This window comes from Scyliorhinus canicula, chromosome 1, assembly GCF_902713615.1.
Source record: "Scyliorhinus canicula chromosome 1, sScyCan1.1, whole genome shotgun sequence".
NCBI classification, from domain to species: domain Eukaryota; kingdom Metazoa; phylum Chordata; class Chondrichthyes; order Carcharhiniformes; family Scyliorhinidae; genus Scyliorhinus; species Scyliorhinus canicula.
Genome location: NC_052146.1, coordinates 205,512,065 through 205,537,497, shown reverse-complemented (window position 1 = coordinate 205,537,497; position 25,433 = coordinate 205,512,065). Strand labels below are relative to the sequence as shown.

Genomic DNA, 25,433 nt, shown 5'->3' with positions numbered 1-25,433 from the left:
GGAGTAGGCCATTCAGCCCCTCGAGGTCACTGCCATTCATTAAGATCTTGGCTGACCTGTTTGTGGCCTCTACTTTGCTGCCTCTATCCTATACCCTTTGACTCCCTGGTCAGTCAGGAATCTGTCGAACTCAGACTTAAAAATATTCAAGGGCGCTGCCTCCACTGCTCTCTGGAATGAGAATTTCAGATAAAAAGATTTCTGCTCATTGCGCAGAATCACAGAGTTTGCGATACAACGATTGCCTTACACATGGCATGGATCCGGGCGCACCCAGTGAATAGTGGAATCGGACAAAATCGAGATTCGCGCCCGAATTCTGGATCTGGCTGAAAAATGGCAAGAATATTATTAACCCACATGTCATTCATTTCAATCTCATGAACATGACTGAAGTTGAAGTGGAATGCAGTGGCCTCCCGGGAATTATCTGACTCCCCAGTGGGAAGTCACGCGGGCATCGTTTAATACTCCTTTTCAAAATCGAGAAGCTGGTGCAATGGCTGCTGAGGGGAACTGAGGAGTAATTTCCATTTAACTGCATGCAGCTCAAGGATACCGGAGATGCTGCCCCAGTGCTCTGAGACCCTTTGGGGGGTTGGGCTTGGTCAGGGGGCTGAAGGGTCCAGGTCGGGGGTCACCACTGAGCTGGGGTGAAGGGCTTTGCTTCTGTGAGCCCTTCAAGCCATCATTAAATACAGTGGAGACCCATAACAGGGGCACCCACAGTTGTAGCCTGTCTGTCCTCCCAAACTTTTCCAGGGCAGAGTCCCACTGTGGTTTCTCTCTTGAAAGTCAATTTCACCCATGTGACTGTGAGCAGCCTCTAGCTTCACAGCTGAAGGCTAGCTCAAATGAGGAATTGGCTTGTTAATTGTGAGAAAACTTCACGCTCCTCAACTCGCAAGTGCCTCCTCGAAAGCATTTCTCAAAGGATGATTAATGTCCAGCAACTTTTGATGCCTGAACAGTGTGCCTGGCAAGTGCAACACCATAGATGCAGCTGCCAACAGTCTAACATTAAAGAGCTGGGCTTAGCCACTGAGGATCCTCTTATGGCCTGAGGGTAAGTTTGTGAATGAGCGGAGGGCAGCTGAGCACGGCCTCCCTAATGTTACTAGCAGAGGTCTGGTGTCTAGGGGTTCCTGATCTGGCTGGGGGCGAGTGTGCAGAGCAAGCTTGCCAGCACAACTGGCTCACTGGATGGCACTCTGAGAAGAAGCGGAACAGTCATGGTAAGAGTGGGAGTGGTTTGGGGGATTTGAAGGTCCTGGGATGGAAGCCCTAACTGATTGTTGGTCTCTCTTTTTCTCCAATTCCTTCTAGATATAACAATGTTTTCTGGTGCTGATCCCATGGAGGATGCCCTCGCATTGCTTTTGGTAGCCGAGGTGGGCAGATGCCATAGAAAACAGCAACACCAACTTAGGCTGGAAGCGGCACCCCTGATGCAGGGGGCAGCTGCATACCTTGAAGACCCGGCCCCCGATTAGGCTGAGGAGGGACCCAGAAGGGGAGGACAGCGACGACCCATAGTGTATAGATTTTGTTGGTCATTTAATGAGCTGATGGACACCATATGCCGCAGAAGACTGTGTCTCAGCAGAGTGACAGTGCGGCAATTGTGCCACATCCTGGCGGATATGGCACCGCATGGAGGAGGAGGACACCTGCTTCCAGTAGCCATGCAGGTTGCTGCAGCCCTAATCTTTACGCCACTGGGTCATTCCAGGGCTCAAATGGGAACCTGTGTGGCATATTACAGCCATCTGTCCGTTGGTGCATCTGGAAGTGACGGATCTTCTGTATGCCCGGGTATCAGATTATATAATCTTCGAGCTAGATCAGGCCCACCAAGATGCCCGGGCTGCAGTACTTGCTGCCATTACCGGGATGTTCCAAGTCCAGGGGGTGAGTGATGGCACCGGGGCATCAGGGAGTGACCGACATTAACAGGAATGGGGTTCCACTACCTGAATGTTCATATCGTGTGCTGCCACCAACTCAGGATCATGCAGGCGTGTGGACGCTACCCTGGAAGCGTGCATAATAGCTACATCCTGGGGCATGTAGGGACCCCCAGTGTCCTTGAGAAACAGGATGACAGGTTGGCTCGTTGGGTACAAGGGATTCTCACTGAGGTCATGGCTGATGATGATGGTGTGGAGGCCTGAGACCAAGGTGGAGACCCGATATCATGAGACCCACACTGCCAGCCATGCAGTCATTGAGCGATGCATTGGGTGCTCAGGATGCAGTTCCGATGCCTTGACTGCTCTTATGGTGCCTTGCACTGCAACCCCCAGAGGGCCTCCCACTTTATCTTGGCCTGCTGTGGCCTCCACAATCTGGTACAGCAGTGGGGGGACATGCTGGAGGAGGAGTTGGAGGTTCAGGCAGCGTCGTCTGAGGAGGAAGATGAGGCAGACCAGGAGGGACTGAAGGACCACCCCAAGGAGGAGCTGGTGGATGGAGGACAAGCAGGGCAAAGGTCCCCTCTCATTCACAGCGTCGAAAAGTCTTGTGAGGTGGGTATCCCCAAAGCGAGGTGCAGGTCTGTGCGCTGCCATGCTTGTGTATTTAAATGCAGTTCCCTCTTGTTAGTGGTGAGCTGCTGAGGGGGTCAATCAGATGACGAGCGATCCAGTAATATTGGGAATCTTGAGGGGTGTTCATTTTGCTACTAAGTGCCGTTGAATGTGGGCACGAGCCCGCCAATGCTGCAGTCACAAAACTCCCCATCAAATATCCCCAAAACCAGACTTTAACTTGAGTCCGCTGAATCGTGCCCAGAATGTTCACAGTGCAGAAGGAGGCCATTCAGCCCATCGAGTCTGCACTGGCTCTCTGAAAGAGAATTCAACCTAGTCCCATTCCCCTGCCTTATCCCCGTAATCCTGGACATTATGTCTTTACAGATAGCAATCCAATTTCCTTTTGAATACCTCGACCAAACCTGCCTCCAGCACCCACTCTGTAGATTGGTCCAGACTCCAAAAAACCACTGGCTGAAAAGAAATTTCCTCACATCACTTGCACTCCTTTTGCCAATTATTTTGAATCTGTGCCCTCTAGTTCTTGATGCCTTCTTGAGTGGGAACAGTTTCTCAACATTTACCCTGTCCATTCCCCTCAGGATCTTGAATAACTCGACCAAGCCTTCTCCTCAGCTTTCTTTTCTCCAAGGAAAACAGATCCAATCTCTAAAGCTCTGTCCGAAATGGGAGACCCATTATCATTAACCGGTGTTCCTGAGTTGCAAAATGTCCCACAAGGGAAAGCATCCTTCTAGCATCCACTCTGTCAAGTCCCCTCAAGACCCTATTTGGTTCAATCATATCACCTTTAGTTCTTCTGAACTCCAACGGATACAGGCTTAACCTGTCTAACATTTCCTCAGAAGGCAATTCCTTCATCACAGGATTCAATCAAATGGACCTTATGTACCTGCTTCCAATGCAGTTAGAGCCTTTCTTATATAATGAGAGCAAACCTGTTTGCAATAGTCCAAGTGTGGTCTCGCCAATGTCTTGCATAACTGATGCAAACTTTCCCTTTTTTTATACTCCATTCCCCTTGCAATAAATGGCAACATTCCACTTTTCCTTCCTAATCACTTGGTGTACCTGCATACTAACCTTTTGTACAGGCATATGCAGATCCCTCCGCACTGGACTATAAAAAAGGACTGCTGGACCATTGTGTTAGTTGCCAGGCAGGGGGCAGAGATACTGAGTGTTGTTTTCTGTAAATAAATGTGCTGTCAAGAAAAGAATTTGTGTCGACATTCATACTTCATAATCTGGTTTGAGATCCACTTAACTCATGTACTGAAGACAGGAAATCTCTATGGAAACCAGGAGGTGTAAATTTAACCCAATGCTGTCAATCTGCATATCTTTGGATTGTGGGAGAAAACCGGAGCACCTGGAGGAAACCCGTGCAGACACAGGGAGAAAGTGCAAACTCCACACAGTCACCCAAGGCCGGAATCGGACCTGGGTCCCTGGCGCTGTGAGGCAGCAGTGCTAACTACTATGCCACCAAGCTGTCTGTGGCACCATACACATTACACCTCAGTCAGAAGTCAAGGACTTCAGGAGAAGAGTGGGCAGGATGAAAATATGAGAATCAACTCAAATTCCCAGAGATTGATAAAGATCAGTAAAGATGACCACAAACCCTATCATCGATTGATGTAAAAATCCATCTGGTTCACTAAAGTCCTTTAGAGAGGGAGATCTGCCATTTCTTATCCGACCTGGCCTAATTATGACTCAAGGCTCATAGCAATGACTCTTAGCTCTGAAGATGTCGCAGCAAGACAGATAGTTCAAGGGCAATTCAGGCAGGGCAACAAATGTTGGCCTCGCCACAGGGCTGGTTTAGCTCAGTGGGCTAGACAGCTGGTTTGTAATGTAGAACAAGGCCAGCAGCGTGGGTTCAATTCCCGTGCCAGCTGTGAATTCTGAATTCTCCCTCTGTGTACCTGAACAGGCGCCGGAATATGGCAACTAGGGGCTTTTCACAGTAACTTCATTGCAGTATTAATGTAAGTCTACTTGTGACAATAAAAAGATTGTTATTATTATTATCATTATATGGCTGAATTTTTAAAAACAGGCATGAAGGATTGAATGGACTAATGCCGATTCAATATCTTGAATACTGTATATAGTTTTGGTTTTCTTATTTAAGGAAGGATTTAAATGTATTGGGGGCGGTTCAGAGGAGGCTCAGTAGATTGATACTTGGAATGTACGGGTTGTCTTATAAGGAAAGGTGAGGAAGACTGTGCCTGTTTCCACTGGAGTTTAGAAGAAAGAGGGGTGACTTGATTGAAGCATATAATATCTTGAATAGTCTTGACCTGGTGGATATGGAAAGGATGTTTCCTCTTGTGGGGATCTGCTTTAAAATTAGGGGCCGCACTTTTGGGACACAGATGAGGAGAATTCTTTTCTCTCAGATGGTTGTGAGACTCTGGAACTCTCTGTGTCAGAAGATGGTGGGGGCCAGGGTCACTGAATATTTTTAAGGTGGAAGTAGATAGATTCTTGTTAGGCAAGGGAATCAAAGGTTATGGGGGTAGATGGGAATGTGGAATTCAAAACACAAACACATCAACCATGATCTATTGAATGGTGGAGTCGGATCCGGGGCCCAAATGGCCTACTTCTACTTATATTTTGCATGTTCACATGTTCATCTATTCCTTTATCCTCTTCTCAAGGACTGTCATGAAGCATCCAAGTAATATACACATCTATTAGTATGCAATATTTTGCATGGAACACTATTTCATTGTAATTATTTAAAGCTTCTCTCTTGGGCAATTTCACCAATATTATACAGGATGAATCATTCTGTCCCTGAGCAACACAATACATGGAAAACAATTGGAAATGCTCTGACCTATTGATTTCCTGCCAGTTGCTTTGTGTTCGGCCACCTCCTTCCCTATTTTTTCCGCAGGTTTATCAGATCCATCGATGTTAGATTGCTGGGTTGGATCGGGCTCCTCCGGGTTGGTTGAGGCTGTTGTGCAGACAATAATAACTAGTTAAGGTTCTGTGCGTACATCTTTAAGAACAAAATCATCATAGCTTTTAAGTTTAGGTTTTCTTGGATGAACTGAACAAACTGTAGGGTACAAATTGTTATGCAACCTCACACAGTATTATACGTAAAGTTGTTGGAGACTGGAATAAAAGCTTATGAATATTAAACCTGTAACAACATGGTTCGCGTGAGAAAGTATCAATCATTTATGCTTCTTTGAAATCCTGAGCAACACAGTTACAGAACTCTCTGCCTCCAGATATGGCTCTTGAAATAGTTGTGCGTGAATTCTCAACATCTTTTCCAGAAATTTTAACCCACCCTTTTACCAAAAGTATAAATCAATTAAAAAGAAGAATTTTAGTGCCTTGGTAAAATAGCAATACCATTTCATGTGAATCAACCAACATTTGTGTGAAAAACCTCTCTGTCCAAAACATTTGGGATTTGATAGAGATGTACAAGGTTATGACAGGGTTAGATAAGGTAGTGTTACAATTCCTGTGGAAAACTATAACTTGTAAAAAGGTAATTGAATTCCCAGGGACTGACTTCAAAAATGACTTATGACTTTTATTGCAACAAATAAACTAAAAGCAAACTTGCCTAAACACAACTTCATACGCAACATTTCTATATAGAAAAGGTAAAGTGTCAGGTTGGCACTGCCAAGGTGTCAACTGGGCAGTGCAAAGGTGCCAGACTGGCAGTGCCAAGTTGCCCATGTGCTTGGGGGAGTGCCAGGGTACCACCCTGCACAGTGTCCGACCACCTGGGGGCCTCAACCCTCCAGCAAGATCCCCCCGAGGTGCCATCACTACTGGCTCACATTATGAACCCTAAAGGGCATCCGCTGGGTTTTTACAGCAATGAATGGATCAGTACCAAATGGCGCCTGATTGAGACCTCACTGGCGAGGCTGGTGAATTCCAGGCCCCAGGTGAATTGGGCGAGTGCATATTTAAATGAGCCTAATGCATCATTTAAATATGCACGTCTGGATCTTGGCCAGCAAGAGGGAGATCCAGATTGCACCACACGATTCCTTTGAATCTCGCGAGACGTTTTGACCATCGCGATTCATGTGACGGCCTGTCGCGAGATTCTACGGCCTCGTCCCGACTCCAAGTCGGGCACAACAAAGCTGCAGAATCATGCCCCATAAATCTGTCTACTGTCAGCCAAGCTGCTCTTGCCTTTTTTAAAGTCATTCTTCTATTGCTGGTAAGGCCCTCATTTATTACCAAGCCACAATCATAGGGTCATTTCAGAGGGTAGCTAAAATCAACCTCACTGTAGTGAATCAGGAGTCCCATGTTGGCTAGCATAGGTAAGGATGATAGATTTCTTTCCTTAAAGGGCGCCAGCTGGATTTTTACAATTAATGATAGCTTATTGGTCACCATTCGTGAGACCTGCTTTAAATTCCAGACTTTATTACAGCTGCTGCGGTGGGACTTGAACCCATGTCCTCAGAGCATTAACTGGGAATATTGGATTATTCATCCAGTGATAGTCCAGTGACCACAATGCTATGGCCAACACGCTTTCAGGTGTGAAATAAAGCACATACGTTTTTCCTCGCCTGGCTACTGTAACATGGTAACTAAGCCACTCTGGCTTGTTGTCAGGCAGGATTCATAGCAATTCACGTCGCCCTCTTTATTCCCCCATTTCATCTTGAATTAATGAGGCAGTCCGAACCATAATCATCTTTCAAACCTCGCATTGACAACAGTGAACATGGACAGGGTGGATAGGGAGCAGTTGTTCCCCTTAGTTGAAGGGTCAATCACGAATGGACACAAGTTCAAAGTGGGGGAAGGTGGTTTGGGGGGTGTGTGAGGAAAAACATTTTTTTTTACCCAGAGGGTGGTGACGGTTTGGAATGCACCTCCTGGGAGGGTGGTAGAGGTGGGTTGCCTCACATCCTTTAAAAAGTACCTGAATGAGCACTTGGCCGTCATATAATTCAAGGCTATGGGCCAAGTGCTGGCAAATGGGACGTGGGAGACAGGCCAGGTGTTTTTCATGTGTTGGTGCAGATTCAATGGGCCAAAGGGCCTGTGTGATTCTGTGATTCTAAGTAGACAGAAATCCCATTAACTGATGGCCTAAGGACTTGGGGACATAGATTTCAGGTTTTGGGTAAGAGATGCAGGGGAGGTATATGAGGAAGAACCTTTTCATTCTGAGTTGAAATGGCCTGGAATTTGGTGCCTACAAAAGTGCTGGAAGCAGAAACAAATAACTTCAAAGGGAAATTGGATGGGTACTTGAAAGAAATATATTTGCAGGGCTATGAGGATAAATGTGAGGGTGGGAATGATTGGGTTGCTCTCTGGAGAGTAGACAAAGTCTAGATGGGCTAAGTGACCTCCTTCTGTACTGTAATGATTCAATGACCCTACCATAGTGGTAATGCTTTGAAATGCCCATAATTATGATGACCAATGTGAAATGCAGATAAATAAATCTGAGATTAAATAGAAATTATTCCCACCAGGTAGGAGGAAAGAAATAGTAGCTTGTAATGGGGGGAGGAAGTACTGCTTTGACCCGGAAATGTTCTAGGATTGGCCCCGGGTTGAAAGGTTGATCAGAGTGACTGACTAATCTGAAGCAGCTCACGCGATTACAAAACATAAGTGAAAATAATATCAGCGGAAGATAATTGTTCGATCGAGTGAATGTCCAAATTCGTCAAAAGAGTGAGATGCATTGTGCAGCGATAAGCACAAACATTTAACCTGATACATTACTGTGGAAGTTTGTGAGGGATTGAAAACCATGGTTCTGGGGAACTGGGAACAAACTGGCAAAGTTATAATGGCTGTGAAATGCTCATCAATCAGGCTGAAGGTTGGAGGGTGATCCATACCTGCCTGAGAGTTCATTATAAACAACTCAGTAAACAATGTTGCTGTGTGTACTGTGTGTGCTCTTCACTCATTTAGCTCTTTGCTACTCATCAGTTGGTGCTATCCATCACATCTATAGAAATCAATTATTAGTTGTAGCCACAAACCCTGAATACAGTTCCAATGAGTTTCCAAACTCCTCTTCCATCAATTGCAACTAGAACACTGCCAAGTCGCCTACCTATCCACATAGATTAAGCAGACTGTGCGTCATCCATCCAGAAAATAGGATCCTTGCTTGGGGTAAGCTACAATGATAAATCATGTTGGTTTAGTTCAGGATTTCCAATTTTCTTCCTTCACTTTGTGGCCACTAAGGCAGACTTTGTCTGTTTCCATAGCTCGTAATTCCCAGAACAGGTTACTAGTCTGTTGCCACAGACTTATAGCTTGAGGCACGCCACTCTACATCAAGCGTGACCAGGTGACTCTCCTGCTGTTACTGCCAGCCATTGGCGTATTTGGAAGGATTTGCAGGTTGACACTCAACCTCTTTGGCTGCATTATAAACGCACCTTCCTTGGCACCGGGGTGGGACTCAAACCCAAAGATTCTAGTCTCAGAAGCAGAGGCACTATCCACTCCGCCACGCGACCATAAGACCATAAGTCATAGAATTAGGTCACTCGGCCCATCGAGTCTGCTCCGCCATTCAATCATGGCTGATATTTTCTCATCCGCATTCTCCTGCCTTCTCCCCATAACCCCTGATCCTCTCATTAATCAAAACCCTACCTATCTCTGTCTTAAAGACACTCAGTGATTTGGCCCCCACAGCCTTCTGCGGCAAAGAATTCCACAGATTCACCACCCTCTCGATGAAGAAATTGCTCCTCATCTCAGTTTTACAGGATCCTCCCTTCAATCTGAGGTTGTCCTCTCGGGTTCTAGTTTTTCCTACAAGTAGAAACAACCTCTCAATGTCCAGTTCATGGTGCGATACATAGAGGTGGAACAACAGAGTGAATGTCTGGCAGTGCTACAGGTGGAGACTGGCAACAGAAAGCCAATTTAGTTAATTCAGAGAAAGCCTTAATGAAAACTGTTTGTCAAGTTTGTAATTAAGATCAGATTTTAGCAATGGTTTCAGCTTTATGGAGAAGCATGTAGTTAACTGGTTATTTTGCAGACTGTTAATGTCAAATGTGTGAGCAACAGATAACTATAGCAAACACCAAAAATAATGTTTTGAACTAAAATGTTTTTGTACAAAAGAATAATCTCAGTCTAATTATTGTCATGACAACAGACCATTCTGCATCACACCATTGAGACAGAGGTGTGGATCCACTCCATTTCATGTTGTGACGCTCCTTTAATTTCTCAGCCAGGGCTCTGGGATTTATTGAATTTAAATCTTCTGCTTCTGCTGCTGTCAGGTTTTATTTTATTTTCTGAGCGTATAGCCTGCAGGCAAGGCAACAATGCACCCGTCTGGAAATTTTACCAAGTAGTGACACATTTAATCTCTCTTTCTGTTTCTTACTTCCTTTCCTCTCAGTTTCATCAACCCAAGAAATATTATAATCCCTGATGGAACCATCAATTCACCAGACACATGTTTCCAATGTGAATCTAGGCTTTAATCGACTTACTTCAGAGCCAGCCTGTTACCTGTCGATGAACTCGTAGTGACCCAGCTGACTCTGGACACGGGTACTTATACAGCACTAGCGTGAGGAGTCGTGGGCGGAACCAAGGGTGGAGCCCAGTACAAGTTCCTAAGTCCTCCCAGCGCTACTTCCCCTAGTGGTAGGACTGTGCTACTGCGCTTACAACAACAGTGTGAATTAACATATATATTAACATATATTACATTCACCACAATCCCCATCCTTATCCATCTCGCCATCCTATCTCTGTAATCTCCTCCAGCCCCATCACTCCTCCCAAACACTGTCCCCACCTCTCTTTCGCTCACCACTGACAGCAGAGCAGCCTTGGCCTATCTCTTTACAACTCCCTTCAATTCCCTCGCTAAAGTTCCTGGCTTCTTTGGATTTCTAAATACGCAATTCCCTGACCAAGATTTCATTCCCTATTCCTAAACTCTCCCGCCCTGAGGTGTGTTTTTTCGTCCACTCGTGGGATGGGAATGTCACTAGCTGTCGGCCAGCATTTCGACCCAGTGACATGGCGATATGTTTCCGAGTCAGGGGTGTTGTGTGACTTGGAGGGGAACTTGCAAGTGTTGATGATGTTAGCTTCACTGTGTTTATTTACCTATACAAAGGTACTCCACAAAGGAAAGGCTGATCATTGTTGTGTTGCTACCACTTACGTGCTTTCTTTCCACCGCCCCCCACCACCATTTAGATTGTACGTTCTAAAAAGTTCAGAAAATGAATTGCTGACTTTAGGGTTTTTAAGATCCCCGCAACTGCTCATTGGATAAAACAACGGAGGGAAAATGAGATCTATGGACACAGATATTTGTACAGTCAGTAAAGTGTTATACATCTGAGAAAATCCATTTATGTTTAAGATTCTCCATATTTAGCAACCAGTTTTTGTTTGCCTGGTGTGGGCCCTCTCCCTGTTGCAAATGGTGGTGGTGGTTACAGTTCTGAAGATCTGAAGAATCTTTGTCGTCAGGCATAGGTGAACTGTAAGTCTTTATTAGCTCATAGAATGATTTACAAATATACAGTAAAGGGTACAAGCCCGGAGCTGCCTCCATGCTTGCTGGTACACATGGCTCTGTCCAACACTAGGCAAATCCTGGGTGTGAGCCATTAGCCCGCTTACATAGAATTTACAGTGCAGAAGGAGGCCATTCGGCCCATCGAGTCTGCACCGGCTCCTGGAAAGAGCACCCTACCCAAGGTTAACACCTCCACCCTAGCCCCATAACCCAGTAACCCCACCCAACACTCAGGGCTTACATCACTGTGTTGGCAGTACTGGACTCAGACCCACATTAATCATGTTATGTGCCAGACCCTTATACTACACCCCCCCAGGATCATATTTTACTTACCCAAGTCCAAAATGTTTACCTGCTGTTGGGTGAGGGCCAAAGCTAATGTGCGTGCCTTTAGGGTAATGGAAGGTGCTCTGCAGGCCAGCTGCTGCATTCAAAGGTCTAGATATTCAAAGCAACGCTGCATATCTGCTGAATAATTTAGATTTAAGGATCTTCAATCATTGTTAACAAACTTTCAGTTCTAGTTACAATGGTGTGAAAAAAAAAGCATGACAGCCCATCTGTCCACAGCGAAGTCCCACATACAATGAGACACATGCCCAGACCATCTGCCTATTTTTGGTTGTGTTGGTTGAGGAATAAATGTTGGACAGGACACCAGGGGATGCTTAATGAGTGGTTCACTGAAATTTCATTACTGAGTAAAATATGCAGATGCACAACAAGATAGGTTTTGCAACTCCTGCTAAATAGCTAGTATCTTGCATGCTATGATCATACCTGAAAATTGATCTGCTGATACACCGCTGCAATGGTGGACTGAAGTCAAAGTACTTTTCATTGGTATTGCATTTCAGGCATGACGCAAACCACAACAGCAGCACCAAAACCTCAAGGTATCTCATAAGAGCGTTATCAAGTACAATATGTCACAGAGCTGCAGGAGAGACATTAAGAGAGGTGACCCGAAGCTTGGTCAACGAAGTAGGTTTTAAGGGCCATCTTAAAGGAGGAGAGAGAGGGAGGGGTGCGGTTTAGGGAGAACGTTCCAGGCAGCTGAAGGTATGCTGACAGGATTTGAACTTCGTTTAATTTAACAACTCCTTCATGAGGGGAACATTTCCACTGTCTAAGTGCAATATTTCACACTGCCAGTGGTGGTGCTGTATTACAGTTCACTCATGGAAGTCCGTGGGCTGGATTCTCCGGTCGCTGACGCCAAAATTGGGTTCGGCGAACGGACGGAGAATCCAAATTACCAACAAAATCGGGGGTGGGGGGGTCAAAATGATCCAATCAGCTGAGCACGCAATGCAGGAAATGAAGGTAAGTACTCTGGGAGTACGCCGCGCCACGTATCGCCGCCCCCCTGATGCTCCGCCGCCGACCAGCCGAGTTCCCGACAGCGCGGGACAGGTGTGGTCTCATCCGTCGGGAACTCGCCGTGGCACCTGCGGACTAGGTGCAGCGCCGCCACAGTCGGGGGAGGGCCAATCCGCAGGCGGGGGGGGGGGGGACAAATTCAGAATTCAGAGCTGGGGCCACTGTGGTGGATCGGTTTGGGGCACGCAAGCCGGCCAAAAGGGGGGACTATTTCGCGGGCCGGGTCCACGGGCTGCGTCCGCCATGAAGCACGGTGCGGCCGCTGTAGGCTGCCGCCGTGCACATGTGCTGCCACGGACCTGCCAATTCTCCAGGTCGTATCGGCAGCTAGAGCCGGGTGTTCTATGCTGCCTCCCTGCTAGCCTCCTGCAAAACGGGGAATCGGTGGCCATTTTGTGCCAGTTTCCCTGCCATTCTCACACCGGCGTAGGGACATAGACCCAGAATTGGAGAACCAAGCCCCATGGGCGTGATTTAACAAAAAAAAAGAGTCCTGTTTTGGCCGCGATTAGCGGGATGTTTCCCAGTGCCTGCAGTGCCTAGAACGACCCTGCTATTAAACGGTACCCTGTTTCTTTTTTGGGCCTCAGTAAGGAACGTCCCACCAAGGCCACACTTACCTTCATTTCCTGCACTGTGTGCTCAGCTGATCGGGATGCCATTTTGACCCCCCACCGTGGCCTCCGCCCCCCCCCCCCCCCCAATGCCCCAACCGACCCATTAGTGAGTCCTCAAGACAACCTCACCCCACCTCATAAAGGCATCCACAGGCTCAATCGCCTACACGGATAATCTGCCACCAAGGTACCTTGGAACTGCCAGCCTGGTACAACCAATGTGCCCAGATGGCACTGCTAGAGTGCCTGAATGGCAGTGCTAAGGTGTCTGGGTGGCATTGGGGGTGCCAGGGTACTATCCTGCACAGAGCCCAGCCACCCCTGGGCCTCCGATCCTTTGGGAAGCCCTGCCCCCCCCCCCCCACCCGCTCTGGTGCCATTATGATTGGTCCACATTTGTGTGGACCATTGCTAAATGGCGCCATGGCAGGATCTCCAAGGCGTGGGCTTTATATCCTGCGCCTTGGGAGACTCCGACAAGAGCATATTTAAGTGCGCTGAACTGCAATGGGCGGGATCCAGATCCTGACATCTCGCAAGATCTCACCAGGCGTCCCGAACGTCATAAATCTCGCGAGAGGGCTCCCATGAGATTTCCTGCCTTGTCGCATCACCTAGTCAGGCAGGACAAGGCCGGACGATCGCGGCCCATGTTCCTGTGACTTGCACTTTTACATATTTTGTAGTCTGGATCTATGGGTAGTGATGGCATGGTTAATTTGGTTGGCTGGATGACTGGTTCGTGATGTGGAGCGATGCCAACGACGCAGGTTGAATTCCTGTACTGGCTGAGGTTACCCATGAAGGTCCTGCCTTCTGAACTTTCCCCCTCACCTGTGGTGTGGTGACCCTCAGGTTAAATCACCACCAAGATTTCTCTCAAAAGGGGAGAGCAGCCAATGGTCCTTGGGGACAAAGGCAACTTTCATTTTCAGTGATGGTAAAAGCTGACCAAGAATCTCTCCCATTCATACCATCTGCCACTGGTGTGTGTTGGAAGGATTTTCAGGTTGATATTCAACCTGTTTGAACATGTTATGAGCACATCTTCCTTGGCCATGAAGACCTGGAGTGGGACTTGAACACAGAACGTCTGGTTCAAAGGCAGGACACTACCCACTGCACCCAAAAACCTCCCAGGAGTCACTGTGAAGGAAGTCACCCAGCAATGGAACAGATACAGTGTTACCATTCTATTGATTATATTGTTAAAAATACACAGGCATTCGGCATTGTTTGATTCAGGACTGGGTTACATATAAAGAGAGTTATCCTTTGGTAATTTGATTTGTGTTTCAGTGCCCCTTTAAGGGACTGTTAAAGTATTTGTTAGTTTATTTATTTATATTTGTAGTCAATAAGTATAAAGAAAGACTTTCAGCTTTAAGAGGCTGTTGATTAGTTAATTTGACTATTGGTTTGTTAGTTCATTTTATTGGTATACTCAAAAGGGTATAAAGAGAATTAGCTGTGGTACTGGATAGTAGTGAGGAAAACAATTCTGTAATGCTGCCTCCTGTGAATATACATACTATCAAGAAAGAGAAATGTGTTTTGCTTTGTACTTCGCTATCTGGCGTGGATCAATTTAGCATATCAGGTGAAATTTCTCTCACTGAAATCCAATGATATTCATCTGCGCTGAATGACCCCCTGAAATAAATTGCAGGAACACTCAACCTTGCCGTTTCTGAGAAAGCAATTTTGTTCTTGGGGTAGTTAATCACTGAGGGAGACAGGCTCTCGACTACTTTCATTAAAAGGGGAATTTCGAAACCCTCTGATGGTGCCTGTGCAGGACTGAGTTGAATGATCTGCAAGAACGTCTGTGACTGAGAATCCAAGGGGATGTCATGCTGAAGTGGCTGTGGGAAGCTGGTATCACTAACCTCAAAGTACAGACAGTGGGCCAAAGGCTTCCAAAGATATTGGCTGGAATTCGTTGGCCGTTCATGCAGATGGGAACCTTCGGCCCTTCTGATGGCACACCCCTGCTGGGCGTTTCCTGACGGTGGGTGTACTTTAAGTGGGAAACCCTATTGATAACAACAGGACCATAATGTCCCACCGGCAGCCAATAGCAGGCTCCTCCACCACAGTGAAAAACATGGCGGGGTGCATGGAAAATCCCACACGTTGGCTGTAGCTTTGCAGGGGAAGGAATACGGTGAAACTGGCAGGCACGTTCTCAACTTAGTCTGCCACTTCACGTTGTGGGATTTGGGATTGGGGTGCTACTTTATTCACGTGCTGTATTTACCTCAGTTATGGGAGCCACTTGAATATTCCGGGGGGTAAGGTTGCAAACTCTTGTAGGGAGTTTTAACATGAGGTTTGATCATATGATACTGCAAAGTAGTTTAAGAAAATATTAATTGCATATATACATTTTTTCATCAAATTCCTCTTACATTAATTTCATCCTTAACTATTTTATTGCTTAACCATAGCAGCAGAAATCTTGCTCTGTGTGTAGCCATACTTTATGGCCCATGTTTTGCAATTAGTGGGGAATTATTGACAAGTGCAACTAATCTCGGGAAAAAGTTGCCCACAAAGATCTTGTGACCCATGAATTTCCCCCTTCCTCGATATTAATTTGTGTCTTGAGCCAAGTCAAAGGGACCTCCAGGCATCCAGCAACAGCGATGTCATCAAGCTCAGTAAGCAGCCAATTAAATTGAAGGATACTCACAGACAACAAACCAGGAGGTTAAAATGCACTGATTATCCTCCACTTTTCATAGATTTTACACAGAGCAAAGTAAAGATTGGAATATACGCTGCTGTCTGTGGGAGCTTGCTATGTGCAAACTGGCTGCCTTGCTTTCCACATTACAAGTGTGACCACACTTCAAAAGTATTTAATTGGTTCTAAGTCAAACCCCCAAACATTACTCTGAACCACTTTGGAAAATCCTGAAATAATGAAAGTGCTTAATAAACCTTTCATTTCTTTTTTGTTTCATGTGGCAACTCCAGTCCAATGCTGGATCTTGACTAATCCAGTGAAGCAGGAGCTTTCAAAGCTGGGACTCCTGCTGCCTGGCTCTACGGGGAAGGAAGAGAGTCAAGGTATCAGGCCTAATGGATTGCGTGGATGAGATAACGAGAGAGAAGGCAACATGGTGCCCAGTCTGGGTTGAGGGGGGGGGGGGGGGGGGGGGTGTCATAATCCTCAGGGACATAGAGATTAAGGGAGGGCAGAACCAGATGGGAGGCCTTGGAAATTCTGAGTTGGTTTAGTCCAGGGCCAGTCATGCAATGGAGATGGGAGGGTACCTGAACTGTGATTGAGAGGAGGCAGCACAATAAGGTGTGGGTCTGGCTGTTCCCAAGTCCGGGAGCCAATGGGTAAGGGGAGGTACTGATGTTACCTGGCCGTGACACCAACCTGACTGTCTCTCTGTCCATCTCTCATCCCTCGCAGGTCATCAAGCGGTATCAGAATGGAGCTAGTGGTGCTGGCTATTCTTCTTAGTACATCGTTGGAGGAGACCCAGGGGCAGGAGAATCGGGAGCTGTAGGGCAGGCTGAAGAGCACATGCAGGTGCCACAAAGGCATAGACAGTGTTCAGGACCAGAGTTGCCTTCATGGAGCTAATAACATGTAGTGTACATGTCGGATAACATGTAGTGTAGGAGACTCCACCTCTCCAGTTCCTGTGACTCATCCTTGTGGACTTGGCACCACATGGTGGCGGAAGAAACCCGCTCCCCATGGCCCTGAAGATAACAGCAGCCCTAAATGTTTATGCAACGGAGTCATTCCAGGACTCCATGGGTGACCTGTGTGGCATCTCGCAGGGATCCACTTATAAGGCCACAGATGCACTCTATGCAAGGACTGTGGATTTATTTTGACCTGGACCAGGCCCCCCAAGACGAGAGGGCGACAAGATTTGTTACCATAGCTGGTTTGCCACAGGTGTAGGGGGCGATCAACTGCACCCATGTCACCCTACACTCCCTGTAGAATCAGGGATGGCAACAGGAAGGGGTTCCACTCCCTCAATGTACAACTGGTGTGTGACCACCATTTGCGACTCATACACGTGTTTACACTTTTTCAGGGAGCCTGCATCATGGTTACATCGTTGGACAATTTCAGATCCTTGGCATTTTCAAGGGTCACCCCAGGCTTCAGGGATGGCTTGTAGGGGGTCAAGGAATATTCCCCGAGGTCTTGGCTGATGACGCCAGTGCAGAGGCTAGAGGTCTGGTGCAAGGTTCAGAACACCACCAGATCTGTAATAGTAGAGTGCATCGGCCTCCTGAAGATGTGCTTCCATTACCTCGACGAGTCTGGTGGGGCCCTCCAGTACAGCCCCCAGAGGGTCTCCCACATAGCGATGTAATCCTGTGTCCTACATAATCTGGGTCTGCAACGGGGTGATGACCTTCATGAGGAAGACCTGGTGGAGTGACACGTTTTCAGATGAAGAGGATGTTCAGGAGGGAGTTGCGAAAGAGGCTGTTGAGGATCCAAAGCATGCAGGCCAGGTGTGTGTGGGGGGGGGGGAGGGGGGGGGGGGGGGGGGGGGGGGGGGGACAAGGCTGCACATAGGCAGTAGGGGTAGGGACTTCTGCATCACCTCCCATTTGATGGGGTAGGACCAGCATCCTGTCTGACAGCACGTCACCACCCCACCCCCACAGGGCATTGTGAGCCTTCTGCGATCAGGGGACCTTATTCATCAGGGTGCTGGTGCTCGGGAGTCCTCGAGTGCTGCTTCTCAGTCAGTGGGATATTAGGGGGTGAGGATCTAGGGTTCACTGTTTCATGCACCTGTCCTATCACTGCAAATGAAATTTTCACAACGAATGGGCCAGACTGTCTGCCTGACATTGAGGGCCAGTGAGAAGAACTGTATCCAGATGGGGAGAAGTGCTATGCTACTGGGAGGTGGGTGAAATAATGTGAGCCATTAGGGTGGTGAAAAACAATATCATTTAATTAAATGACGAGTGCAGATGTTACAAGTGCTAATGCCTCACAACTACCCATGCCAACTTTGTGCCCCTACAACTCCTCAGCTTTGTGAACCACCCCAACCCCCCACAACATCTGGGTGTGTTCCCATCAGAGGTGGCGGCAGCATGCTGTGTTCCATACCCTGTTGCCTGAGTTGCCCTTTGGCAGGGGTTCACTGGAGGGTTGGGACCTGAAGGCCCCGGCCTACTTTCTGGTGAACTGATGTTGTCACGTCACCCAGTTCTGCCCACTGCATCTGAGTTGCGTGGGTCTCAGGAAGGGGCGATTCAGATTAGATGGTCACTCCTGGATGGAATGTCCCCGTAGGAGCTTCAGCAGATCCTATTCCCCCGGGTGTTCGTGGGCCCCTGGGTTACTCCATGGGCCCTGGATTACTCCATGGGATGTAGAGGTAGCTGGAGTGTGCTCCAGAAGCCTCAATGTAATCTGGTGCTGCCAGTCCTGGAGGCTCACCATGGTCTGCACCATGCAGTGAACCACTCAGACATGGTCCTCAGGGATTGAGCCATGCTTCAGAACTCCTATAAAGGATTTGACCTCTTGCCCTTGGTGTTAAATGAGATTCTTTATGCACTTGAACCAACTTTCAAATATACTTCAGTTTAATGCATTGTAGAGCACCACAAAACAATATTGAATACTCTTAATGTTTAATACTACCTGCAATACTCTTCATTGAGCACCAGATGGCATAGAGACTAAATAAAGTAATTTCATTCATAATGTTGAGATTATCAGCATGAGGACTGACTCCTTGCCTGGTTACTTTTTTTATTAAATTAAATAGCAGGGACAATGAAACAATGTCATCAATGTCCTCACCTACTCCTTTCTCATTTGTGTCACTAAGAGTGTGGAAAATGGTTCACTCTTTTCAGTGTGATGGACATTAAGTTGGCAAATGACACTCCCAGGAACAGAACACTGAATCATCTTCACCGCCAAATGCAATATTGGCGAGTTATGAATCAGTGACTTAGGTATAAGACCTAAACGATGCATATATTATTGTATCACTTGTGCTAAAAGGTTTGGGCCTTTTGGATTGCTTGAATGCTTGAAGTTAATTAATTATTGGGTATTTGGAAGGAAGAAACAGAAATAGGAATAGGTGACGCGGCTCCTCAAAATTGCTTCACCTCTACTTTCCCTTCCGCTTTGCATACCCCTTCATTGGATTTCCCGAGAGTTCAAGGGCGAGATTCTCCTCCGTCCGTTCACGGCAGCGGGATTCTCCGTTCCTGCTGCAGTGAATGGAAGGTTTGGCTGAGCGCCAAATTCTCCGTCCTCGCTAGCAGCAGTAGCAGTCTGTACCTTGCCCATTGCGAATAGCAGAAGGGACGTGCTGTTTGATATGATCTGGCAGTCTTTAGGAGTATGGTCAACGTACCTAACATCACACTGGTACTGAAATCATATACCATATTACTCGTCCCTCAGCGCAATGCCTTGACCAATCAGAGTCCAACTTCCCGGTATAAATTTTCAATCAGTGCTTGACAGTTAACTGTCAGACATCATTAAGTGGTGCAATCTCTATGACAATGCTGCTACCAATCAGTGGCCACTTGCCAATCAATCAGTACTCTCTTCTCGTAAAGTATAAAGTTGTTGTTTACCTTGACATTGGTAGTCTTGCAAATGTCCTGATGAGTGCAAGACGAAAAGCTTTGACACAATGCCTTTTTTAAAAAGCAATAAACAAGTTCTGTACTACCAAATGACAATTAACTTTCATACCGTAGTTACCAAATTCACACTCACATATTTGGGGAGATATGTGCTGCAGTGTCACTGGATGAGTAATCCAAAGGTCCAGGTTAATGATCTGGAGACATGCGATCAATTCTCACCATGACAGTTGTAGAATTTAAATGAACAAATCTGGAATTTTAAGCTAGTCTCAGTAATGGTGACCGTGGTGATTATGAAGCCATCACTGACTTTTGCCAAAACCCATCTGGTACAATAATGCCCTTTAGCAGAGGAAATCAGCCCTCCATACTCAGTCTGGCCTACATATGACTCCAGATCCACAACAATAGGGTTGACTCTTAACTTCCCCCTGAAACGGCTGAGCAAACTATTCAGTTCCAGGGAAATTGGGCATAGGAAACATATGCTGACCAGCCAGTGGCGCCCACACCCCATGAAAGAATAGAGGAAACACAAAGCTTGAAGTTAGGCTTTGTGGTGTTTGAACATTTGAGGTATCTGGCTGAAATATCTCTCCACCTTACTTCAACAGAAGCTGTGAGGCGATTTTACAATGTTTGGCAAGGTTAAGTATCCAAGCCTGCTTGCCTCCAGCATTTTAGATAGAGAGTGAATGCAGAGGGGAGGAGAGGGGAGGGGAAAGGGGTGAGGGGAGGGCCCAAAGGGAATCTTTTTTATCTGTGTGACCAAAACCAGCTGAGCCATGGGAATCAGGCAGTGATGCAGCTGCCTAGGCACCACACACCAGAGTGAGAACATTGATATGTGTGACATGATTGACAAAATATAACTACATCTTTATGTAGTCCAGGCCAATAAAAAAGTTTTCATATTTTAGCTTGAGTTTTCCTTATTCCCAAATGACCTCCCACTGGTACCTCATGTGCAACTCGCAACACCTCCTTTCTATACCCTACTGGCAATACTACTTGATGAACTTCTGCCCACTTTTCATCCGCCTGCATATGTAAAGGTCTCCATTTTCTCATCACGACATCACTTTTACGATAATAACACTCTGGTATACTCTCAGATTCCTCTTCCCTTTATGCTTTCTGATACATCCATTTTATTTCTATATCTTTCAGTTGTAACTCCGCCAATTTTCCTGAACTAAAATTATCCGCCTCATCCTCCACCTGACCTTGTTCTTTTTCAACCATCTGATCAAAAATCGGTTCTGATAATTTCACTTTAACTTCATCTTGACTCTTTGATTTCTCCTCTTGTCTTAACCTGTGACTTTGCAACCTTGTTACTACACAATCCAGAAAAATCCCAGGATATTCGACCTTCAACACTTCAGTTGTTTGATTTTCCACTGGCTTATCAACCACAGTAGGTATCACTCCCACCTGCGATCCAGCTATATCATTACCCAAGATAAATTGTGTTCCTGGACAAGATAGTTTCTCTATTACTCCTACTACCACTTCACCACTCTTCACTGGACTTTCCAATCTTACCTTATATAATGGAACACTACTCCTCTCACCCTGAATTCCACATATTACCATCTTTTCTGGCAACATTCTTCCTAAACTACATAACTGCTCATCTTTTACCATTAAAGATTGACTAGCTCTCGTATCTCTTAAAATTGTGACTTCTTTACCTGCTCCCCCTGATACACATGACTAAACTTTACCCATACAAGTATATTCTTTAAAGACATCTGGCACCTTCTTATCAATCATCTCTTGATCAGGCTGTACAATCTTTTGCACCTCCTTCGCTTCACTTGGGCTTTCCTTTAACACTTTAACAAATCCCACTGTCTTATCCTGTTTTACCACTGTTTTTCTCATGTCCCCAGTTTCTATCCCTCACGGGCTTAAACTGATGTCGGATACCAAGCTTTGATTTGTGAACTAATTCATAATCATCTGCCATTTCTGCTGCTAACCTCACAGTTTTAACCCTCTGTTCTTCCACATGAGTTCTCACTACATCAGGAATTGAATTTTTAAACTCCTCCAAAAGTATAATTTCTATGAGAACTTCATACGTTTGGTCTATTTTCAAAGCCCTTATCCACCTATCAAAATTACTCTGTTTGAGCCTTTCAAACTCCATGTATGTTTGGCCAAATTCTTTCCTTAAATTTCTAAACCTTTGTCTGTAGGCTTCAGGCACTAGTTCATATGCACCCAAGATGGATTTTTTCACCTCCTCATACGTTCCAGGTACCTCCTCCTGTAGTGATACAAACACTTCACTAGCCCTACCTATCAGCTTTGTTGAATCAGTAATACCCACATGTCCTGTGGCCATTTTATTTGTTTAGCTACCTTCTCAAATGAAATGAAAAAGGCTTCTATCTCCTTCTCATGAAACCTTGGTAATGCTTGGACATATTTAAATAGATCCCCACCACGCCTTCGACTTTGATGTTCTTTCTCACTATCCTCATCATTATCATCCAACTGTACGTTTCCCTTTACTTCTGCCCATTTTAACTGACTGTCATGTTTCATGGCCATTTTCTGAAGTTCAAACTCTCTCTCTTTATCTTTTTCCCTGATCTGTATCTCCCTTTCTCTTTCTTTTTGTTCTGCTAGGGCTATTCTTTCTTTTCTCCTTTCTTCTCTCTCCTTTACTTTTTCCACTCTCTCTTTCTTTTTCCTCTCTTTCGCATTCAAGCTGCTTTAATTCTTTCTCATGTTCCATTTGTTGAATTTGTAACTGAATTTTTGCCATTTCCAATGAGTCAAACTGAATCTCAGGCAACTTTAAATGCTTAGCCACCACCTTAATTACCTCACCTTTTCGCATTTTGTCAGGTAATGTTAACTGCAATGTTTTTGCCAAATACAACAGTCTGCTTTTAGTCTCTGTCTGTAAGGTACTGTGTGTGACCGTCTCCACCCCCAATAACTTCAGAGCCTCTGAAACAGCCATTGTCCACAACACACTCCCTACGTAAACTGGAGTACCACACCTGAAAACCAACCACAATATGTTCACCCCTCACTGTCTTTAAGTTCACTAAGCCAATCCAATAGATAGACTTTTATCCCCCTCGAGCCCCCAATTTGTTATGGGTCAGGGTTTAGAGAACCCCAAAGTGTATCAGAGTTCACCTGACCCATAACTTTAATGGATTGTGGTATGGGGAGCACATGGCCCACTCTACAGGTGTGGTACAGCAGAAATGGAAAAGTATATTTTAAAGTAAAACAATGTTTATTCTATAAACTTAGGTTAACCTTTTTAAAACATACGGTGTACATCTTAGCAACCATCAATTCAAATACAACCCCCCAATAATACACCACTAAGTCATCTTTAAGCTGTCCTTTTAACATCCATAAGACTTTAAAAAAAACCTTTAAACAGAAGCACATCAGGTTAAAGTCACTACTGAGAGCAGTTATTAGTTTTAAATCACCAAAGGATCGATTTACATTCTTTAGATTACAGAGAGAGAGACTAATACCACTTCTGGCTGTGACTGCAGCTATCCAGCTCTGAAAACGAAACTAAAACACACCCTGCAGCAAACAGCCTAAAACGATAGTAAAAACCTGACAGACAGCCCAGCTGCACCCACACTCTGACATCACTGATAAACACCCATTTCTTAAAGGTACATTTCTTAAACACTTATTTCTTAAAGGTACTTTCACATGACAGTAATCATGGGAGCTGGTTTGTCTCAGTTAGCTAGGCTGCTGGTTCGTAATGCAGAGCGAGGCCAGCAGCGCGAATTCAATTCCCATACCAGCGGAGGTTACCCAAGAAGGCCTCAACTTCTCAACCTTGCCCATCACCTGAGGTATGGTGATCCTCATGTTAAATCACCACCGTCAGCTCTCCCCCTCAAAGGGGAAAGCAGCCGATGGTCATCTGGGACTATTGCAACTTTCCCTCAGTGTATGAGAACCAATCTGTTAATCGGTAATGTATATTAAAGCTTGTAACTCAGGCCTAAATCACAGAAAGATTATTATAGAAGAGCCAATGACCCATTGTTTCGATTGAAACGATGGGAAATCATCTCACTTTCAGGCTGGATTTAGTCATACGAGTGAGAATGTCACCGATTTCCCAACAACGGGTTTGCAAGGGAAGACAACTCCGCTTCAGTGATCCACTGGACTCAGGAAACGCTGGCCAATCAGGGAGTCAGTAGCTTAGCAGTGTCACCACTTCCTGTGGCCATTGCTGTGACCAGACCTGGAAGAGGTACACGCAATGCATGGCTGGCACTTTCACAACCAAATGCGTAGGGTACGGGTCATCAGGGCCTGTCAGACAGGCCCAGCAAATGGTGGAAGGAGGTGGTTGTTTTTGCTGGGGGCAAGGGGTGCCACATCGTCGGGGTCAGTCATTACCACGGTAAAATGTCAGCAGCGACAGGAAGGTCATTTCTGGTGGTCATTCTGGTGGCTCAATTGGCTTCTGGGTGGGAAGATGGACGCCAACTCGCTGCTGGCAAGATGTCGTGATGGCAGGAAGATGATGGCAATACGGCTTCCTGCAATACGGCTTCCTGCACCACGTCCCCACTGCCTCTCAGCCCATCCCAGAGAGCTGGTAAAATGTTTAAACATCCGAAGATGAAAGAGGAATTTCAACGGTATGTTGACCACTGATATTCCACAGCAATCCTGCATGGCGCCAGCAGTCCCAATTAATTTTGTAAGGAATCATTTTGTCAGTGTCCACGATCAAATTGGGTCTAAGTTTGGTCATTTGTAAAGGTTTTGATAGGCTCAGGAGGGATAGACTGGTGACCTTGTTTGGGGGGAGTCAATGATTGGGGCTCAACATTGCCACGGAAAATGGCTGAGGCAGAGAACATTGCATTTTTCAAATACATAGATACATAGAACATACAGTGCAGAAGGAGGCCATTTGGCCCATTGAGTCTGCACCAACCCACTTAAGCCCTCACTTCCACCCTATCCCCATAACCCAATAACCCCTCCTAACCTTTTTGGACACGAAGGGCAATTTAGCATGGCCAATCCACCTAACCTGCACTTCTTTGGTCTGTGGGAGGAAACCGGAGCACCCGGAGGAAACCTGCGCAGACACGGGGAGAATGTGCAAACTCTGCACAGACAGTGACCCAGGGGGGAATCGAACCTGGGACCCTGGTGCTGTGAAGCCACAGTGCTAGCCACGTATGATACCGTGCTGCCCACAATAGGGGAAGATGGAGGGCTGCATGGAGAGTGAAATTAGTTTCATGCTCGCAGAAAGCCAGTTTAGTTGTTCCAGGCTAAATTACCCTCAACTGAGCTCTAAACGTCCATGGTCTTATTTACAGTCCATCAGATGATTCATGAACACTTTAAAAAGGTCTCCCTCCAGTGATATAAACAGCAAAATGAGCTGCTTTTGCTGAAGGAAGTAAGACTGCTACTCCCGATCCGGCGCAGTCTATCCATCTCCAGTCAATTTTAGGAATGATTAATTATCGTCACATTGGGAACTGAAAACCTATCGATTATGCAAATTATTGCAACACAGAGGAACATTAATAGGTTTATCTTACAAAGGAGCAAGGTCCTTAATTGTTCAAAGCCCCAGTCAGCCTCTGTTCAGCATCTCATTTACATTTATGCCTTATTAATGCAACA

At 46.0% G+C, this 25,433-nt stretch overlaps 1 protein-coding gene across 3 annotated transcripts in view; it reads right to left on the bottom strand.

Annotated features, from left to right (window-relative positions):
- The window catches only part of LOC119971165 (1-phosphatidylinositol 4,5-bisphosphate phosphodiesterase beta-1), a 983,652-nt gene that overhangs the window by 214,671 nt on the left and 743,548 nt on the right, over positions 1–25,433 (bottom strand). For all 3 annotated transcript variants that reach the window (XM_038806377.1, XM_038806362.1, XM_038806370.1), the window contains one exon: positions 5,416–5,538. In XM_038806377.1, coding sequence (XP_038662305.1) covers positions 5,416–5,538 — 123 coding nt within the window. The remainder of the gene's footprint in view (positions 1–5,415; positions 5,539–25,433) is intronic.